This window comes from Thunnus maccoyii, chromosome 4 (assembly GCF_910596095.1).
Source record: "Thunnus maccoyii chromosome 4, fThuMac1.1, whole genome shotgun sequence".
NCBI lineage: Eukaryota > Metazoa > Chordata > Actinopteri > Scombriformes > Scombridae > Thunnus > Thunnus maccoyii.
Window position 1 is genome coordinate 15,208,326 of NC_056536.1, and position 19,406 is coordinate 15,227,731.

Here is a 19,406-nt window from a genome sequence, read left to right on the forward strand (position 1 = left end):
GTGAAGTCCACAATTGTGCGTGTCTATGTAGCCTGTAAGGCACAAGAAAGTGTACATGTCAGGAGTGAGTCACAGACTCTCAATCAGAATGAATCACTAACTTTTAATGACCTTTGAAATGCCTTTTCAAATTGCAGATATTAAAATGGACAGAAAACATCTTTGGAATCTGATCTAAAGGACAGATTATGTACAATTCCTCTGCTCAAGTATGCCAGTAACTTCTCTTTTACTATTTAAAAAAAAACTTACAACTCACAATAACTTCTTCACAATAAGGTCTAACCACTTCCCCGATGAAAGGAAATGTTACTATCCTTGCACGTTATGTAGTCACTACTGCTCAGATGTTTTGAACTACTCAGCTTTCCAGAGGAGGAAAAGTGTTCATGCCAATTCTGCTACTACTATTTGTTGACAAATTTCTCCAATTAACCTTTTACAAGCCCTGCATCGCTTTCAAGAGTCAACATGAGTGTGCCATTATCTAATGTTTGCTTTGTTTAAAACCAGCCTCGCAAATAATCCCAAACTGTAAGCTAGATAATAATAACAGAGCAGAAGTCAAGCACACAAAGGCAGCAAGTTAGCTTTGGCAGCTAACGTTTCCATGAGCTAATGACAATAGCCGAGTGGGCTCAGACTACTCCCTGGACCAGGTGCACCACACTGGGTTATTCATAATGGAAACACGCTCACTATGAGGTATTGCAACGTTACGTGCACGTTAAAAATGACAAAACCTTTTAATAAAAATGAAGTCATGTTGTTTGTGTTGCATGTGCTCCGTGCTAACCGGTGTCAACGAGCTGCTCGTATCCAGACATTACACTGCTCCTAACTGGCATTCCCAATCAGTGCTAGTCACTGGCGCTAGCAGCTAACGTTAGTTCATGTTTTAACCAGCGACAGCAAGGGGCAAACAAGTCTACCGGCTAACCAGCTAGCTGATGCTAATAGGCAAATTAGCCAAATGGCTAGCAAGCACTGGTTGACGTTAACAGTCCAACGTTTACAAACTATTCCCTCATTATTATTTTTTTGCAATTTTCCTCCTCGTTTGCTGGTGAACGTCAAATGCAAAGAAGACAGCTGGTTGCAGCTCACAGCACTTACCTTAAAGAGCTTGATCTACAACATCTGTGATTTGTTTGATGAGAGACTGCAACAACAAACAATAGCAGCAGCAGTAGGGCCAATTAGCCAACGTTAGTTAGCCAAGTGTCGCCACCACAGAGAGTAGCTGCAGTGCCACCTGTGTATCTTTTCTGGTGTAGCTAACGTATAACGGAGCGGACCACGTTGGATATAATGCTGTCATAAATGATGGACTTGAGGATAAAGAGGGAGTAATCGTTGCCGGGATGCTCAGACTAGTGTGTGTGAGAGGCACTCAGCATGACAGCATCCTTCTTCATCTTGGGGTGAGAACAGTTGGGGGGCTCTCAAAGTTCAACCGGTAAAATATCGTCACCCACTGGCCGAAACTGGGAATATCCACACATACACACACACACACACACACACACACACACACACACACACACACACACACACACACACACACACACACACACAAAATGTTTTACAATGTAAAATATTCAATGAGTTAGGAGCATTTAACAAGTTCAACTCAAAAATTTCAGATTTCAAAGATCTTAATGATCCCTCCTAGGAGACGGAGACTGAGTATATCTTACTGCCCAATATGTATTAACATGCCACAACCCGAGGGACACACACACACACACACACACAAATATATACATAGGATATACTGTATATGTACACATAGATATACTATATATAATTAATATATGTCAATCTTAATCTTATGTTAATGTTATTTTGTTTCATTGACTCTTGATGCTTTGGCTATATTGTTGTTGTGACATTCACGCCAGTCGAGCAAATTTGAATTTGAATTTGAATTTGACAAAGGTGGTGGTGTGAGAGTCCTCAAGGTGTATTATTCTGTAGTAACACTTTATCTTTATCCTTATAAATTTGTGACACTGTCAGTCAATATTTGGACTGTCAGAGAGCTCAGAAAAATAGAAGAGAATAGAAACCCTCAGTAATTTCAGTGAACTGCAGCATTGAATATACAGAACAGTAGGCTAACTACTCGATAATAGTTAACAGAATTGGATGAGACCAATATGTTTTTGTTGTTGTTGTTGTTTTTATTTCTGTCATCATGCCAAACATTTGGCTCATCCCACATGGCATTACAAGACACCACTATTTTACAAAACATGCATCTCCCAGTAATACATACTGTATACAAAGGATATACAGAAGCATGTGGGAAAAAGAAAAGAAACACAAACAAAAATAAAAGTGAAACAATACGAAACAAAAATCCCAGATGAACTGTTCACAGTCAATATCTATTTTCATCTTACTAAACAAAGCATTTTGCGTCTCCAAATAAAAAGGAAATGAAACTCATCTTCTAGATCATTTAGACACATTGACCAAATCCGCTTTTCTTCTTCTAGATTAACAAACCGTCCAGTTTCTACAGTCAGAGGTAAAATACCAGATCTCAGCTGGGCACATAGAGATCTTTGCTTTTTAGACCAATTATATACAACATAATTCTTAGTACCATATTTAGTTTTATCATCGTAAATATATGTAGTTTTGGTTTAGTCCTCCATATATCATCAGCCCACTGTCCTTCTGAGCAAACACAAACTCTCTGAACAAACAAATGTTGAGCTTTTCGTTAATAAAAAAACCCTCACAAAACCCAGAGTAGCAGAATAATGTGCACATGTCTTTTGACCAAGAACCAATCATTTGTTTATCCCAGATGAATATCTGTCCTGTCAACCTGTTATCTTCCATATTAAGTAACTGATTCCATAACTGAGTTAGACATATCTCCCAACAAGCCTCACATGGTTCCCATCCCATATGACAAAACCATTTCATCACAGAATATAATAGAATAAAATGAAATATAATGTCATTTCTTAATGGCTAATTAAACAGGTTTGTGTACAAATGCAAGAGAAAGATTTTATCATCTGAAGAAACAGAGCACAGCTGAATTTAATGGAATAGAAATTAAGGCCACATCGTAAAAGAATAACAGAATTAGAAGAAAACAATATGACAACGTGTGACACAGTTTCATCACATTTCAGTAAATTGCAGCATTGAATATACAGTAAATAAAAGAGAAACACTGTTACATAATAGGCTCCACAAAAAAAGATACAGTCACAGAAAGAATATAACAGAATAGTGTTTTTATGAGAAAGCAGCAGCAGCCTCCTTTCATGACTGATCATAGGCTACAAACATGTTTTATAGCAGTAGAAACTGCTGTTTGCTGTTTGATGACATGTGAATTATGTATTTAGGGGAATCAGAAAGGTCGGCGGTTTGACTTCAGCTGTGTTTTTCAGCGCTGTTGACAGGGAAGGGCCATATTGGTGTAGTGAAAACACTGGTGTGTATGTTTTGAATGGTTTGTTTATATAAAAGTGTTCATGTTTGAATAACATCTTGTCATGTAGTGTTTTTTTTTCTATCTGCATCTTAAATCATTGCTATTAGTAAATGTTGGATAATCTCATCATCATTATTGTGAGGGTGGCAAATCTCTTTTGGTTAAAAATAGGGAGGGAAAATACTGAGGTACGTTACGTTTTTATTTTTGTGTTAGAATTAAATACAGACAGTGTAGTTGAGATGAAATTGTTTAATTTGTCACTTTTTATTTATCTGGTACATTTATTAGAGTTTATTTCAGCACCAGGAGCTGTTCTGATGCCTGATTTTTAAGTGGCAAATTCATGTCAGTTTAATGTGCTGCATGTTTCTTTTGTTATATCTACATTAAATTTACAAAACATTCCTAAACGTTTAGATGAAGCCCAATAAAACAAACTATGTCCATTGTGGTTGGAGGGAAAACAGTGTTTACAGAGCAGAGCCCTTTTCTATAACGTCAGTGAAATGTACTGCATAAATTTGACCACTAGATGGCGCCGGTCTCAAAGACAAGAAATGAAGTACTGTAAATGTTATAAAACCCATGTATATCAGACTGTAATCCATTACAAATCACCTCCCCCACCTCTCACTGTATTAACTTTCTGTAAAACAAACCAAAAAAAAACATTGGAAAGAGGATTTAGTTCACTCTTTGTTGCCTAATGAAATCTGCAGGACGTTTATGGATTCTATCATTTTTGATTGGTGGTGTCTTTGTACCTGTGATTTGTACTACATCTCCTTGGTGACGGCTGAACAATGGAGGCAGGTCTCTCACTAAGTGAATTGGTGTGGCACAGCCCCAGCTGGCAATCCCCCTGTGTGGTACCATACCACTGGTGAATAGACCTCCATTTATCTTGGCAAGGCTCCGTACAAAAAGAGCTCACACAGAGCCTCCGGATTCTTTTACCCAGGGGGACAGAAATGGCGTCCCAGAGCACAGAGCTCATGTTTCCGCCTCTCAGTGACACTCAGATTACATCACACAGCTCACACAGACAGGAGCAGTTACTGAAGAGGAGACTCTTTACTGTGGACACTCTCACTTTATCTGCAGGAAATCTATGAACTCTGAATGATTTGTGATAATAACCAGGTTGAACTTGCAGGTAATCATTATGAGCTGCAATAAGCAACAAATGATTAAATTAGAGATTTAAAATAACTTCTCTCTCTTTGAACTTCTTCACAATTTCCTCCCCTGGGGATCTCTTAACGATTTAATTATAAAGTTTTGAATTTATATGTGAATTGTGTTATAAATTCTATAGTAATCCCACAATTCTAGTCAGCATCTGTACATGTGGATAAAAAGAAGAAGTCACAAACATTTCAAACTATATTGTTTATTTCATATTTTTTGCCAACGCTTACAGCAACAAAAGACCTTGTCAGATGCGACACATTGCACATACAGTACTCTTACCACTGCTCGAGGCAGAGTCGTACTAAAGTTACAGTAGCTCTGTTGAGGACCAAGAATCACTACAACTCACAAGAAGCAAAACGTAAATCTCTCACACAGTTACACGGACACAGACATAGGGACCAACACTATTCAGGATCTAAAGCATAGATTGAGGATGAGCTGAACTGTGGTCGTTCTAGGACGTACTGTAGCTTCTCCACGCCACAGACCACAGACTTGGACCTTAGATTTCAGCGTTGTCTTGTTCTCTCCATCTTCTCTCCAGACACAGCAGGCGACCTAGCGTGGCGTATATGTGTGGGGATTATTTATGAGCAATGAACACACAGAGGCCCAGGGAGTAAGGCCAGCTCAGATGGGGTGCCTGAAGTTCTGGCCGGCGAAACGGGCCTTGTCGCCGAGCTCCTCTTCAATCCTGAGTGAGAGAGCGATGACAGTTTGTTAAGATGGGTGGATCTATAGCCTTAAACTCTTAGTGCACCTGAAAAAAATTTATTTAACCATTAAAAGTATGCATATATTTTAGGACTGGACTTACCTGAGCAGCTGGTTGTACTTGGCCAAGCGCTCAGATCGGCAAGGTGCACCTGTCTTGATCTGGAAAACGAATTAAATGACATTAAAAGACCAAATCTGTAATCCGAAGGCGACACTTGAGGTACGGTTTCAAAGTCTCAACAAACTAACTTACACCAAGCTGATGACATAAGAATGAAAATGTGCTCTTTATTCATCTGAAAAGCTTTACCTGTCCAGTGCAGAGACCGACCACAAGGTCAGCGATGAAGGTGTCCTCTGTCTCTCCAGAGCGATGGCTGACCATCACACCCCAGCCGCTGCTCTGGGCCATCTTGCAGCTAAAAAAGGAAAGACGCATGAAAGCCCCGTTAGTCAGGCAATACTTTGTTTACTACTTTAGATTTTGGCAACACATGTGATCACACTGCTGTGTTGTGGACACTCACGCCTGCAGGGACTCTGTAACGGAGCCGATCTGGTTGACTTTGAGCAGCAGGCAGTTGCAGGACTTCTCGGCCACACCCTTGGCAATACGTTTGGGGTTGGTGACAGTGAGGTCATCGCCGACCACCTGGATGCTGGTGCTGGCTGTGAATTTGCTCCATGCCTCCCAGTCATCCTGGTCGAAGGGATCCTCAATGGACACCACTGAGGATAAAAAGATAAGAGAGCATGTTAGGGCCATTCATAAAACCAACACATCAGTACTGTTAAGAGGCAAATTTATAAGAAATTACTATTTGTCCATTTCTACAGAAAACATACAATAACTGATTTTTTTAACCACTTGAGGGCAGTGGAAACAAGCTGCTGAAAGAAAACTCATTGGAAACAGTAAGGTGTAAGTAAGATTCAATAACTTACAGATTCTCAATTATTTGCCTTTTTCCTGTTGTACGAAATCAATCTCTATAATGTCTTAAAAACTTATTGGGGATCAGTAAGCATTGGACTAAAAGAGAGTATTGTGCAGTTAAAAAGAGGGATAGTGAGTGTTAAAAAACACACCTGGGTAATCTTTGACGAAGCCCTTGTAGAGGTCAGCCAGCTTGTCAGAGGAGATGTAGCGGCTAGGGTCGTCGGGTGACTTGAAGTCCAGGTCGTACTTTCCACCCTTGTAGAACTCAGAGGCGGCCACATCCATGCCGATGACAATCTTGTCGGTGTAGCCGGCCTTGCCGATGGCATTCTTCAGCAGCTCCAGAGCTGAGACAAAAACAAAACGCTACAGTAAGAATCGTGACCAGAGATGGTTTAGGAGTCATCAAAACATTTACTTTTCAAGAATGATTCACCACTTAGTACTCTACTCCACTGGGGCACCATCCATATCAGCACCTGACAATGGTATCAGTGGCTGGCAGTCAAAGCATTCGGTACTGAGATGAGGCCCTAATTTAGAAACCATATGTCAGCCTGAGAGTGACATGATAAGTGAGGTCCTTCCCTGGGAGGTCTAAGAACGTTATGCTTTCAACACACTCTCTTTTAAATGGTCAAGGCACATTAACAACTTTCACTCCCTTAACGTTTCCTAGAATAACAAGTAATATATTCAGCTAGATCCCAGCTCTGTTGACTTGTAATGAAACTCATAAACAGTCGTATGAGTAAATAGTGGTTATGGTTTTTCCGACTGTTTCCTCTCACCTTCCTTGTTCTCCAGGATGTTGGGTGCGAAGCCTCCCTCATCTCCGACGTTGGTGGCATCCTTGCCATATTTCTCCTTGATGACATTCTTCAGGTTGTGGTAAACCTCAGCACCAATACGCATGGCGTCCTTGAAGCTGCTGGCTCCCACAGGCAGGATCATGAACTCCTGCATGGCCAGCTTGTTGCCTGCATGTGAGCCACCGTTGATGACATTGAAAGCCTGAAGGGAAGCAGAGAGGATCCATTAATGGAATCATGACTGAATATAATGATTGTTTGGATCAAACATTAATGGTACATGTCAGTTGCATTAAAGGTCTATTTTTGGCAAAGGCCTGTGGTACATGGCTTAGATAATAGCACTATTATGCTTACAGGCACAGGGAGGATGACTTCAGGGTTGCCAGCGAGGTCAGCAATGTGGCGGTAGAGGGGTACGCCCTTCTCTGCTGCACCAGCCTTGCACACAGCCAGGGAGACGCCCAGGATGGCATTAGCACCAAACTTAGCTGAGGACAGATACAAATATGTCAATAAATTGTGTATATTGCATCTAATTCTTTCAAGACTACATTTAAGAAACATTTTTGAGACATTTTTCTCTGTATTCTGTATTTTCCAGGCTAATTAGGCCAAAATCAATAATACATGTCCTTGAAACTTAAAGTTTCTACCTGACTTTTTGTCACCTGCACACTGCATGAGTATACACTGATATTGTATGTGTGATATTATTTTTCTAAAGAATCGTTTTTGTCATTATCTTAAATAAAATAACAAGCCTCATCTTTATCTAATTCAATTAATTTTGAAAATACAAATCACAAAACAATCCTGGACGTTTACAGAACTTTACAGATTTAAGCTCACAAACTGCACTGATACTGCCGAGCGAGTTTTAGTACATAAAGTAGCATCTTACACTTGTTTTCTGTGCCATCCATGTCCAGCATCAGCTTGTCGATCTTCTCCTGCTCGATGACGGTCACGTCCTGGATTTGACAGAACAAGATCATTTATACTGTACATTTGAAAGTAAAAGATTAACTTGGTTTAATTCTTACTAGTTAGTTCAGAAAAACACACTCCAATGATGTTAAAGTAATCAAAGCATCCCAGAATTATACCATCAAAGCCCTGCTAATGCAACAGTTTATGGATACTGTAATATATATATATTTTATAAATGCAATATTAACATACAATACTCAGAGAGGAACAACAACAGCTCGTGTCAATGTTTTATCTTACTCCTCTTAAAACTGCATACAGAATAAATACAAGAAATTGACAAGTTAATTTGTCAATGCAAATATGGGCTCATTTTTGAGGCTTCTGACACTTTTATTAGTCACATATTAGTCAAACAGTAAATGGTCCTACCTTGCTAACCAGTGCAGGTGCAATTGTTTTATTGATATGCTCAACAGCTTTTGAGACACCTGCAAAGGACAAGCAGACTATAACTGACCCAGGCAGAGGAAGACCATGCAGAGCAGGCGAGACAGATGACCACAGAGTAACTTATCCAATCTTATGTGGAAGTAAAGTAAAATATCATTCAACAATCATGACGAAGACTGCGTTAAATGAGGGGATCTGATCCGATCTATTATTGCGCCCTTTATTGGGTTTTTCTTCTGAGATCTGTGAACATCTGTTAGTGCCTGCCAAGGTTAGTTTCCAAAGGCAAACCCATTCTTCATGCTGCTGTGCACAGCAATATGTCAGAGAGTCATCCTGTTATTCCACACTTTATTTACCTGGTTACACAATGCAGGGGCCAAGAATTCATTTATATATTTAACTGCTCTTTTGACTCCTAACAGGAGGAAGACAGACGGAGGAAACGGAAAAGAAGAAGTAAGAGATGAAGACAGACAGCTGAATGTAAAGTTGTGTTGACATGAGAATAACAGCAGAAAAGTGACAACCAGGGAGTTTAGAGAGAGAATCAATTAACATGTCTTACCTTTGCCCATGTAGCGTGTCTTGTCATTGTCACGGAGCTCCAGAGCCTCATAGATACCTGTGGAAGCACCGCTGGGCACTGCAGCTCTGAAAAGACCTTGGAGACAGAGAGGAGGATTGTGAATGTCATTTCCTAAAGTGCTGTGTCATGTCCAAGAAAGACTGCAAGGACTGAATGCAGTTTGAGTAATGTTTTAATGCAATATTATGTCATCAACCGACTTTCCTGACTTCAAATGTCATCATTTGGATCATGTCATATATGATTATGAAGTGATATTTTTTTCCAGCACAGAATCTGCATATATGTATCTAATCTGTATGTGTGCAGGAGGAACTGTTTAGTAGTAAAGGAGCAACAGCCAATAAAAAGGCACTATGAGATGCCATCCAATCAGCTAAAGCCTCCCTCGTCACAGTACTGTTGTCCATCGGTTTTCCGTCCACAGAGAGAAATAAAGCATGTGGGAGGAAGTTGTACTGGCTGTGCTGCAGAAGGTTGTGATGTAACAGTCTGCCAACTGAGCATGTGCAGTGTATCTGTGGAAAGATGCCAAGCCACACCCATAAATAAGAGAATGGCCATTTTGGATTCACCCAAGGGAAGAGAAATTGGGGATGAGCAAAAATCTATTAGGTTTGCTCAGTGGACCGGCAGTGATGGGGAAGAGTCTGAGGGGATTTAGGGCTTAGGACAGGAGGACACAGCCGCTGTCTGGGACGTGCTTTCAAGCTTAGCAAATCATCTGCATCAAGACATCATCTGGCTGCAGCTGGGGGATACTGGCAACAATCCATCAGGCTATAAACTGAGATGTAGAGCTATCACATCATATCAGCCTTAATCATACATACTTGACAAGAAATCTAGAGCCCAAATACAATCCAAAGTAGTCTGAATTCACTAGCTTTACTGTGATGGTCTTTACAGAGAGATTTATGAGTATATAGTTCAGTTTTTATTTTGTGCTAATAACCCCACCATGAGGATATAACAGTATCAGTGACTATAAATGTCTCACTACATTACCAGAGGTACTGAAAGGTTTTCTAGTATATCTGTGACTGAGAGGCAAGCTGGTTATGTAACAGAGCAAAACACGTTACAGTAACTATGACAGACGCGCTCTGGGTGCAGCACTCTGGCTCTGGTCTTTGCTGTAATGATGCCAAAATAAGCCTGACTGACTTAAAAGGGAATCTTGTCAAAAAAAAGAATAAAGGTGCTATTTACAGTAAAGTGGAGCACTAAGCAACCATCCCAAATTAATGAAGAGACAGCAGGGTTGCAGAACAGAGCAGTCGATTTCCAGCCAATGTATTCAAGGCCATGTAGCCTATTCGACTCACTTCCATGTCATTGGTCATTCAGGTTGCTTCATTAACATTCTCAGGACATTTCATCGGGTTGAGCTAGTCCTTTGTTTTAGCTCTCAGAACTGAACAAGCCAACAAAAACTTTCAAAGTCTGGCCATTAGTTAATTGAATAACTTGATCTCAAGCTTTGGCAAAAGTGTCAAACAGTGAAGCGTTTAGATGTTTTATGTCCAGCAGCTTTATTTTGTAATGTTGCATGCAATTAGGTAAACATAGATTAAATTTACCTGACACCTCTGCACCTTTGCATGGAACAGCAAAGATTCAGCTCATATGTTTGCTAGAAGTACTGTACTTGGTATCTGTGCCCTCTTACAGGAATCATTACAGTAACACAGTGCTGTAGAGGCCGTGTGATATTACAGGAGCTATTTTCTCTCATTCATCATCTGACCTGATCCAGCCTGCAGCTGGCAGCGGTGCAGCCACACTGGCTTCACCATCCTGATCCACAACTTAGCTGGTTTTCACAAGCTGATTAACTGGGCAAGACCCAAGAAAAAGTATGAAACTTTGCTTTCAATGTAATACAGCAGCATTACACATGCTGGTAATATAACTACATGTTTTAAGTTGTACAGGTTTTGTAAGCAGTGAAGTTTGATTTGTAACTAGAGCTGAAATAATTAGTTGATCAATTAGTCAATCGACTAGAAAACTAACCGGTAATTATTTTGATAATTGATTATCTTGTTTCCCCGTCTGTCTGTGCTGTGTTTTTTTTATTAGTAATGCTTTGTTTATATAATTGTCCATTGCTATATGTGTGTGTACAATTAATAATTTGATTTTTTTTAATTCATCATTTAAGTTATTTTTCAAGCAAAAAATTGCCAAAAAGGTCTTTATTCCAGCTTCGAAATTGTAAGGATTTGCTTTTTATATGTCTTGTGTGATATGTTACCAATACAACAGAATAATAATAATAATCAAAATAATCATTAGTTACACCCCTATTTGTAACTAAGTAATAGTATGTAGTTGGTTAGCATAAGTTGAGTCAAATGTTCTTCCCAAATTCCTAAATTCCTCCTAAATTCTTGACCGTCATTTCTAAACTTCTAAATATGAAATAATTGATCTCATCCATACTGTACCTTTCTTGGTGTACAGGTCGACCTCCACGGTGGGGTTGCCACGGGAGTCAAAAATCTCACGAGCGTGGATCTTCAGGATGGACATGGTTCTAGATCTGAAACGACACAGACGAGACGTCAGTACGGTGTTGTCCCACAGGCCGAGCACACAGACGCCGGTCCTCCTGCACTGTCACTTACTGAATTAAAGCAGCAATGAGTTGGCAAAAACTGCAATGTCCAATGACACACTCAGGAAAAAAGCAATAAAATGTGATTTATAGATGAGTTAGAGAGCAATAAACCGCCTCTTCTCTAATTAAACATATACTAGCTGTGCACACCAACCAACTGAACCAACTGTTGAAGGCTGGTCAAGAAGGCAGAGGTATTAGTCACAGTAAGGCGTGGCTTCTGCAGCAAAAAAAAAATCTCTGCAGGTCCACTGAGTTTACTTAATATATCAGATTACAAAACAGCATTTCAAAATGCTTGCAAAACGGAGCTGCTACAGTCAAACAGTGAAGTAAGAACTCTTGATAACAATAGTGAAAAGTCACCATAAGAAAAAATGAGGGAGTGGCTTCACACAATACATGTTTGGCTACTTTTTTGTCAAAGTATGACTTTACTGATACGTTAAAGGCCTGAGTAGTGGTCTAATCTCACGAATCCTTCGTTATCTCTCCAAATTCCATCAGCAGAGGTCAGACAAGGTTTTAAAGCAGACTGTCTGGCCCTGACGCCTGCTGCTGTATTGATTTTCATTCATTTTATCTAACCTGCCCCGAATACATGCACTAACTTGTTCATCTACCCACTCTGAATGCATGAGTGAACTCTGAGTGCTATGCTAGAGTGTGACTACAGCAACCCCTACAGAACCAATGGAAAATGCTTTGTCCTTAAAACAATGTGGAAACTTGGCACCGGTTACACCAAAACACTCATATACACTGGTTTTTAGCTCTCAACAATCTTTCACTGTTTACTGAGGCTGGTATCGAACCTCAATACCTTTCTTTTAATGACTAAAATGTGTCTGTGGAATATTGAAAAATGTGAAGTTGGCAAAGCTGACACTGAATGTCTGCTCAGAGCGGTTATCTTGTTTAGTTTTCAGACTATTTTTAGGCAAAGCTCTTGTAACGCTGCAAGTGTTTAGAGAACAGTTAAGATGGCTTCTTTTGTTAAAAGAAAAAAAGGGTTTTGCAGAAAAACATGTTTAAATTTCTCTGAGTAAGGTATCATGTTTGGTCTTGTGTGAGTATCAAAAAAAAAAATCCAAACAATGTTCAATCCTACTGTTTTCAGTTCAGCACAGTCATAAAAACGGTGGCAGACAAAACATAAGCTTACAATAAACTATATTTTCTGTTCTCTGTCATGAATTTACGCACACTCCATTCAATTTCTAATCCTTTTTTGCTTTTCCTGACAGGTTACTGCACTACCACTGGAGAGCAGGAAGTTAAGATGGCAGCACAAAATGGCACCCACATATAAATAAATAAATAAGGATGGATACCTGATATGTTTTTATGCAGCATGCTTGTACATTTGAACTAATCTTCTGCACAAGAGTTTACCAGTAAGCCACATCTGTGTTGATAATTAGTTCATTCATTATTCATGAAAACAATACCTTTAAAACTGCAGTAATATACTGAAAATCTAACATTTGAATGACTTATTTGAAGTACAGGTGTCTTCTGGAGGTCTTTATGGCAGAGAAATGACAGACAATCAATGAAAGAGCCACATTGAAGCCTGTGTGGCTTTACTACCTACAGTAATTTTCCTATGGTTCGTCGACACACCCCCATGTCTGCTGCAAGCAACTGGTAGCTCACTCCCAGTCTGAACCAGCGTGTGACAGTGCTGGACTTGTCACACCCTTCAAGACTTTGAATGAACAAAATGGACACTGATAGTGGTTCTTTAACAAATTGAAGAGACCGCTGGAAGTTGGGTTTGCAACTTGACGCCCTTTTCTCTCTCTCACACACACACACTGCAGTTCTTAAATGGAGTGACTTCTCGCCAGCTGACGGCCTGGTTTAAAAATAGACGGAGGGCTACAAACTACTCCATCCTGCAAGCCTCAAAACCATCAACTGAGGGATTAGCTGACGTGTGTAAAAAAAAAAAAATCAGGAAATGAACAATCAAAGTCTGCGCCAACACAAGGACAAGACTTTGAGGTAATGGTCGAGGATGAAGAACACCATGTACACATTTATAAAAAGAAGAAAAGTAGTTTGAATGAAAGCACACTGTCTTATAATCACCTCTTCTAATATTAATACTTCTTATTCAACCCAGAAACTGAAGATAAAAAGCAGAAAACAGGAGTTGAAGTTACCTTTCCGGCCTAACTGTGTGCAAGGACGGTGCTGTCTCTCTCTCGTGCGGGCAGGCAGAGAAGGCGCTCGTGACGCTCCGGGCTCGATGATAAAGTGGACGCAACCAGGAAGGTGCAACGCTATTGGCTGGGACCGTCTCACGAGGCAGACGAGCGAGTGCGAGGAGGGACGCACGTTCACACCATCACCATGAGTCGAAACAGACTTTACATCTTATATGATGATGAGGAGGAGGAGGAGGAGGAGGATACAGGGGTTTATCTCTCAGCAGGAGCGCCGCTGTGTTTAAAGACACTTTAAAAGTCTAAAGAGAGCAGAAATGTTGTGTTTCAGCTGAATTATGGGAAATGTGGTCTTCTCTTTTTTTTAATTGGTATGAGGAGGAAAAGAGACTCAGTATGCGGAAAGATGACGCAGAATGTGTACGTGCAGAGAAGCAGGCAGGAAAATCCGTCGCAGTGGTGCGTTGTGGTCACATGGCTCCTGTGGTCACGTTTTCTGGCACTGACATTTCTTTTCCCATCATGAATTAAATAATGGCTGTGGACTAGAGTGTGATGTCTTACAGGATCAACCCCAGTAAAAGCATTAATGCGGTTATTTGCAGGCTAGACGTCTGAAAACTGGCAGAAGAATTTGTTTTAGACGTCTGGGTGCATAACTGTTTCTCAGCATTTATTTTTATTTAAATATGTAGTTAGGACCTGCTTCAGGAAACATATAGCCATCTGAAACTATGATTATATGTATGGAGACCTTACAGTTTTCAACCAGTTTATCTTAAATCTGGAAGTCTTTTGACAAGCGATGTCAGTGCTTAATGGGAGGCTTCTGTTTAAAAATGCTATGATCCAGATGTTTTGCATTATTAGTGTTTTATCCTCCATATTTGTTTTTTCCTGTCGGAGTAAGAAAATGTCGAACAACTTGTGTTTTAATGAATTGGTGCACACACATGCATTCAAAATGGATACTGCCACGGTTATACCATGTGAAGAGTGCGGTGATGAATCACGGCGTGAGTGAATAGTGGATTTCCCCTCAGACATTTGACGTTTCATCATGACAGGACATGGATCTCGTGCAGCTGCGCGCTGCAGTGAGTGCAGCATCCACGACGGATCAGAGCTGAGATGACAGCCTGCTGCAGTGACCTTGACTCTCTCAGTGTTGGGCTCACGTAGATCCAACTGCGCCATCTGCTGCTCAGATACTCTACAAACTGTCTCAGCAACAAGCAGACATTTCCATGTGTGGAGGGAGTTCATTAGTGTATGGATAAAGGAATTTAAAATTATCCAAATTCTCAAACACAAGAAATATCCTCAAAGACTCATCTCTAGTATTTTGCTGAGGTGATGACACATATGATTAATCCTGCAGTACTCAACAGTACATATATTTTCTGAATGAGCTGGTTAATTAAAGCACAGATACTGTATACAGGCAGAAAATAAACATCAAGTGGTCTATTCTGAGCTCAGAAGATTTAGGACAAAGTATTCAAATCATTTACTCACGTAAAAGTAGAAATGCCACACTATAAAAATATTCCTTTACCAGTAAAAGTTCACATTACTGTAGTATTTACAACGAAATGCACATAAAGTATCAAAAATAAAAGTACTCATGCAGAATACTCCCTGTCAGCGGTATTTCACTATACATTTGAATCATCATTAATAATAATAACAACTTTATTTGTATAGCACCTTTTATACAAGAAATACAGCTGAAAATACTTTACAACAAAAGAAATTACATGCACCAAGTGCTTCACATGAAAATGATATAAAAGCATGTAAAAAACAAACAAACAAAACAATCTCCCTTATTGTTGACGTATCACATGTAAGCAATACTTTAATGCTGTTGTTGGTTAAGGTGGAGCTAATCTTAACTACTTCATATACTGTAGTTTAATCTATAGCAACGCATCATGTTTTGTAAACTGTTTTTATGTTTTGTTTGTAAAATCAAAATCTGTTAAATAACCAGTAACTAAAGCTGCTGGTGGAATTGAAGTATAAAGTAACACAAAATGGAAATAGTCAAACAAAGTACAAGTATAGCTCAGTACAGTACTTGAGCAAATGTACTAATTACTTTTTAATTAAACAATTAAACAACAATTAAACAATAAGTTAACTGTCAGAACTGTTAGTTAACTGTCAGCCCTAGACAATAGGCCTTTTTTACAGGTGTTACTCATAACATTAACAACGCCTCGGTTATATTTAAGTGTCCCAGTAAGTGTGACAGTGTGACAGTGAGCCAACATGTATAATACCAGTACACTGAAACTGAAGCAGCTAAATGGAATTCAGCCGTAATTAGTTTTATTATTTACACTTGTGGTTTTCATATGTGACAAGTCAAAATATCTCCTGTGAAAAAGGCCTAAATGCTTGAATGGGAAGCCAGCAGTCATGTACATGCAGCACTTGAGGGCAACAATTGCGGGCTATAATCATTAGTCTGAGGGAACAATTACTAATTGATAACATGAAATACTGACAGTAATTCATGTGTACAAATTTCTTTTCAAAAATTACCTCCAGTACCTGCTACGCTCTATACAAACCTTCGATGGAGTGAAGATTTTGAAGGCTCAGCTCTTATTCAGCAGCTTTCCAGACCATAAATTGAACCTCTCATAGCTGCATATTTTTGCCTCTTGGAGCAGGAAACAGGCTTCTGTGGAACATTTACAACTACACAGTGAGTACCTACATCCATCAGGAAGTGGCAGTACGGAGTAATATGAAAATGGACAGAAATCTAACATGCATCTGATACCCAGATCAAGCTCTGGTCCCACCACTGTATAATAATGGTTGTAATGATTGATAAATCATCTATTAACGCTTTATTGATCAGTTTAAGCGATTAATATGTTGAAAGCTCCACTATAAGTGGCCGAGACAAACTCCACTCAAACCTACTTCTAACATTATCTAAAATGATTTAATTATAATTGGTGATAAATGAATACATGAAAACATGTCTCATATTGTTTGTGCTGAACTAAAGTTCAACTTTCATGCAAACCGTCACCATGGAAACAGATGAAGTGGTAGAGAGCCTGTGGCCCAAGAAGAAGCTGTGGTTTCCTGCACCTCGCTGGCACCTCTATACGCTTAACCTCAACTGTTAAGGGTTTGGAAAATGTAGAAGTATCGTACATACTAGAGTTCTATGTATTGTGTTGTGACTGTGAAACAAGTATCATTGTATTGTGTAACGAAAGCAAATGTTAGCCAATAGCTTGTTGATGTTCTGGCAGATGACCATATATGGGTATTGAAATGTAATAAGTCAGAAATGGATCGACATAAAAGTGAAGGCCAGGACGGTCTTGTGAGCTCCGGTCTACGGTCCTTTTTGACTTTTTGATTCCTTTAAATCCTAGAGAGGGTTTTTCTCCTTTTCAACTTTTGTATTCAAATTTTTGTATTTTACTTTTTTCATTTTGTAATACTAATTTTTGTAAAAACCAAATAAAATTGGTCTGTATTTTTATACACTTCAACCAAAGTTCCTAACTTGTGCTCATCTCTGAGGTCTTCTGGTTTGATCTTAGGTAACCAAAGACGCCTCTCCTGAGATATGGCTGACATGATCTAAATGTATTCATATTGAAAATTTATAATGGAAATAGCTAAGAATAAACATACAATGTTTATTAATTAACAGTTTTGGACAGGTTGTTGATTGAAATTAATGTGATGCACCTGGGTTTGTGATTTGTGGTACTGGACTGTACAAATAAAACTGACTTGACTCAGACTTTATTAATATCTAACATTTAGACCATAACTGTAAACGTGAAGACTTATTATAACATGATCCTTTATTAATGACTTTGTTGGGGATTGGTTACGGAAAGTTTTAAACCCATTGACCTTTATCATTGAGAAGGAAAGTCAGCAGCAAGCACTCAATAAATGTTTTATTAATCATGAATAAAGCTATTAGATACAACTTATTATGGTATTGTTTCATTTAACTGTGGCCATTAGTTCAGTTTAGGTCTTCTAATCAGATTTTAAGTCACACATTCACTTTTCTGAATCAGCCTGGTGGCAGCTGAAGCGTCCACCACCTGTGTGTCTGGGCCTAAACTCCTGTCATCCACCTGTGAAACGGTTGTTGGCAGCTCCACTGGCACTCTGCTGATCCGTTGGTCACCATTAGAAAGCTGCACCAGAACGTGAAGAATCGTGACAAGAGAGGTGATATGTATCACGTTGTTGTTGTCTGACAATTAAAACTATTTTCCCATAACCAAGGAGCCAACCTTCTCTGACGCAGTTTTAATGTGACCTCAGAGATTCTTCTTCGTCACAGTGAAAGCTGGTTTGCTGATTTTTGAGGAATTGGCTAAATATGAGCTCCTCCCTCTATGCCCTCTGGCTCCAGCAGTCTACACCTGCAGCGATGATTTCAGAAAGTGCAAGTCAAGCATATAAATCCTCTCCATGTACAGTATTCAGACCATACACATCAGCTGACAATCTTAATCCTTCAGTGAAAGCCTTTTTCATGCAGTATGCCCTTATAAAAAATGTCTGCCACACTGCCTAAAATGTGAGATTAATTTGCACCAGTGGAGCTGCTCAGTGACTCAGACTGTGGTTATACTGGGCAGCTTCCAGGTGTGAACGTGCGCAGCTGTGTGAGGAAGGCATTCCGGGAAAAGAGTATTCATACGCAGTGGACCCTGGTTAAAAAAAAAGGTAAATAAAGACTTAAAACCCATCGATTCTTTCTATACTGCGGTCTTTCCTGCATCCAACCGGCTCGACCACCAACCAGGATGCTTTCATGCATACAGAATAACGTGGGTCATTGTGAATAACCAGACACATTTACATGGTTCAAAGTAACTTCTCCAATTATGAGTTTGCATGATTTGTACGATAGTCAGGTTAATGCCTGAAAGGATGTGTGGCAGTCTGCAGGAAACGTCTTATTATTGCCACAAAGAAGAGGAAATTGGATGGACTTATAGCGTTTATTGTTTTTCACACTGACTAATATATCAAACTATTCTACTCACAGTTTCAATTGTAAGATTAAAGCCGTTTGACTGTCACACACATAAGTTTGTGGTTTGTTTTCTCACATTTTGAATGCAGAATACAGAAAGAGACACTGACATGCACAGACACATCAAACGTAATTTAAAAAGATTAACAAATACTTAAGCTCTGTCAGTTCATTGATGTTTATTCCTATTATCACTTTAATGTGAGTTAAAGAACCTGGTTCAGTTCTTTACATAACAGTTTGATCACATTTGGATAAGATTTATTAATCAAATTTTGAAATAAAAGAGAAATACAAAAAAGTTGGCAAGAGGTTGAATAGTAAAGTAAAAAACATATACAAAGTGAAGCAGTAGACAGAGGTAACATTAATCCTTTATACTTAATATATTTATACTATATACACATAGTAAACACAAACAGCTCACACAAAAGAGTGTCATGAGA

General features: G+C 39.3%; 2 protein-coding genes across 7 annotated transcripts in view; both read right to left on the minus strand.

Moving 5' to 3' along the window:
* Positions 1 to 1,396, minus strand: part of rerea (arginine-glutamic acid dipeptide (RE) repeats a) — a 132,089-nt gene extending 130,693 nt beyond the window's left edge. For 4 of the 5 annotated variants that reach the window (XM_042410271.1, XM_042410269.1, XM_042410268.1 and 1 more), the window contains exon 1: positions 1,117 to 1,395. The gene's annotated coding sequence lies outside the window, so the exon portion shown is untranslated. Of the gene's footprint in view, positions 1 to 1,116 lie in introns of all 5 variants that reach the window. The other variant, XM_042410272.1, reaches the window with a different exon arrangement.
* Positions 1,397 to 4,846: 3,450 nt separating this feature from the next.
* On the minus strand, positions 4,847 to 14,013 carry eno1a (enolase 1a, (alpha)). 2 transcript variants are annotated; one of them, XM_042410276.1, is made up of 12 exons: positions 13,908 to 14,013; positions 11,564 to 11,658; positions 9,090 to 9,185; positions 8,501 to 8,559; positions 8,040 to 8,109; positions 7,493 to 7,626; positions 7,115 to 7,337; positions 6,473 to 6,670; positions 5,911 to 6,112; positions 5,694 to 5,802; positions 5,484 to 5,542; positions 4,847 to 5,360 (listed from the first exon to the last, which is right to left on the minus strand). In XM_042410276.1, the coding sequence occupies exons 2-12, from the start codon at positions 11,646 to 11,648 to the stop codon at positions 5,297 to 5,299; spliced, it is 1,299 nt and encodes a 432-aa protein (XP_042266210.1). In that variant the 5' UTR covers positions 11,649 to 11,658; positions 13,908 to 14,013; the 3' UTR covers positions 4,847 to 5,296. The 2 variants fall into 2 exon arrangements, with proteins under 2 accessions (XP_042266210.1, XP_042266209.1); XM_042410275.1 differs by lacking the exon at positions 8,501 to 8,559 and adding an exon at positions 8,881 to 8,939 and having other exon boundaries at positions 13,908 to 13,988.
* Positions 14,014 to 19,406: the final 5,393 nt, after the last annotated feature.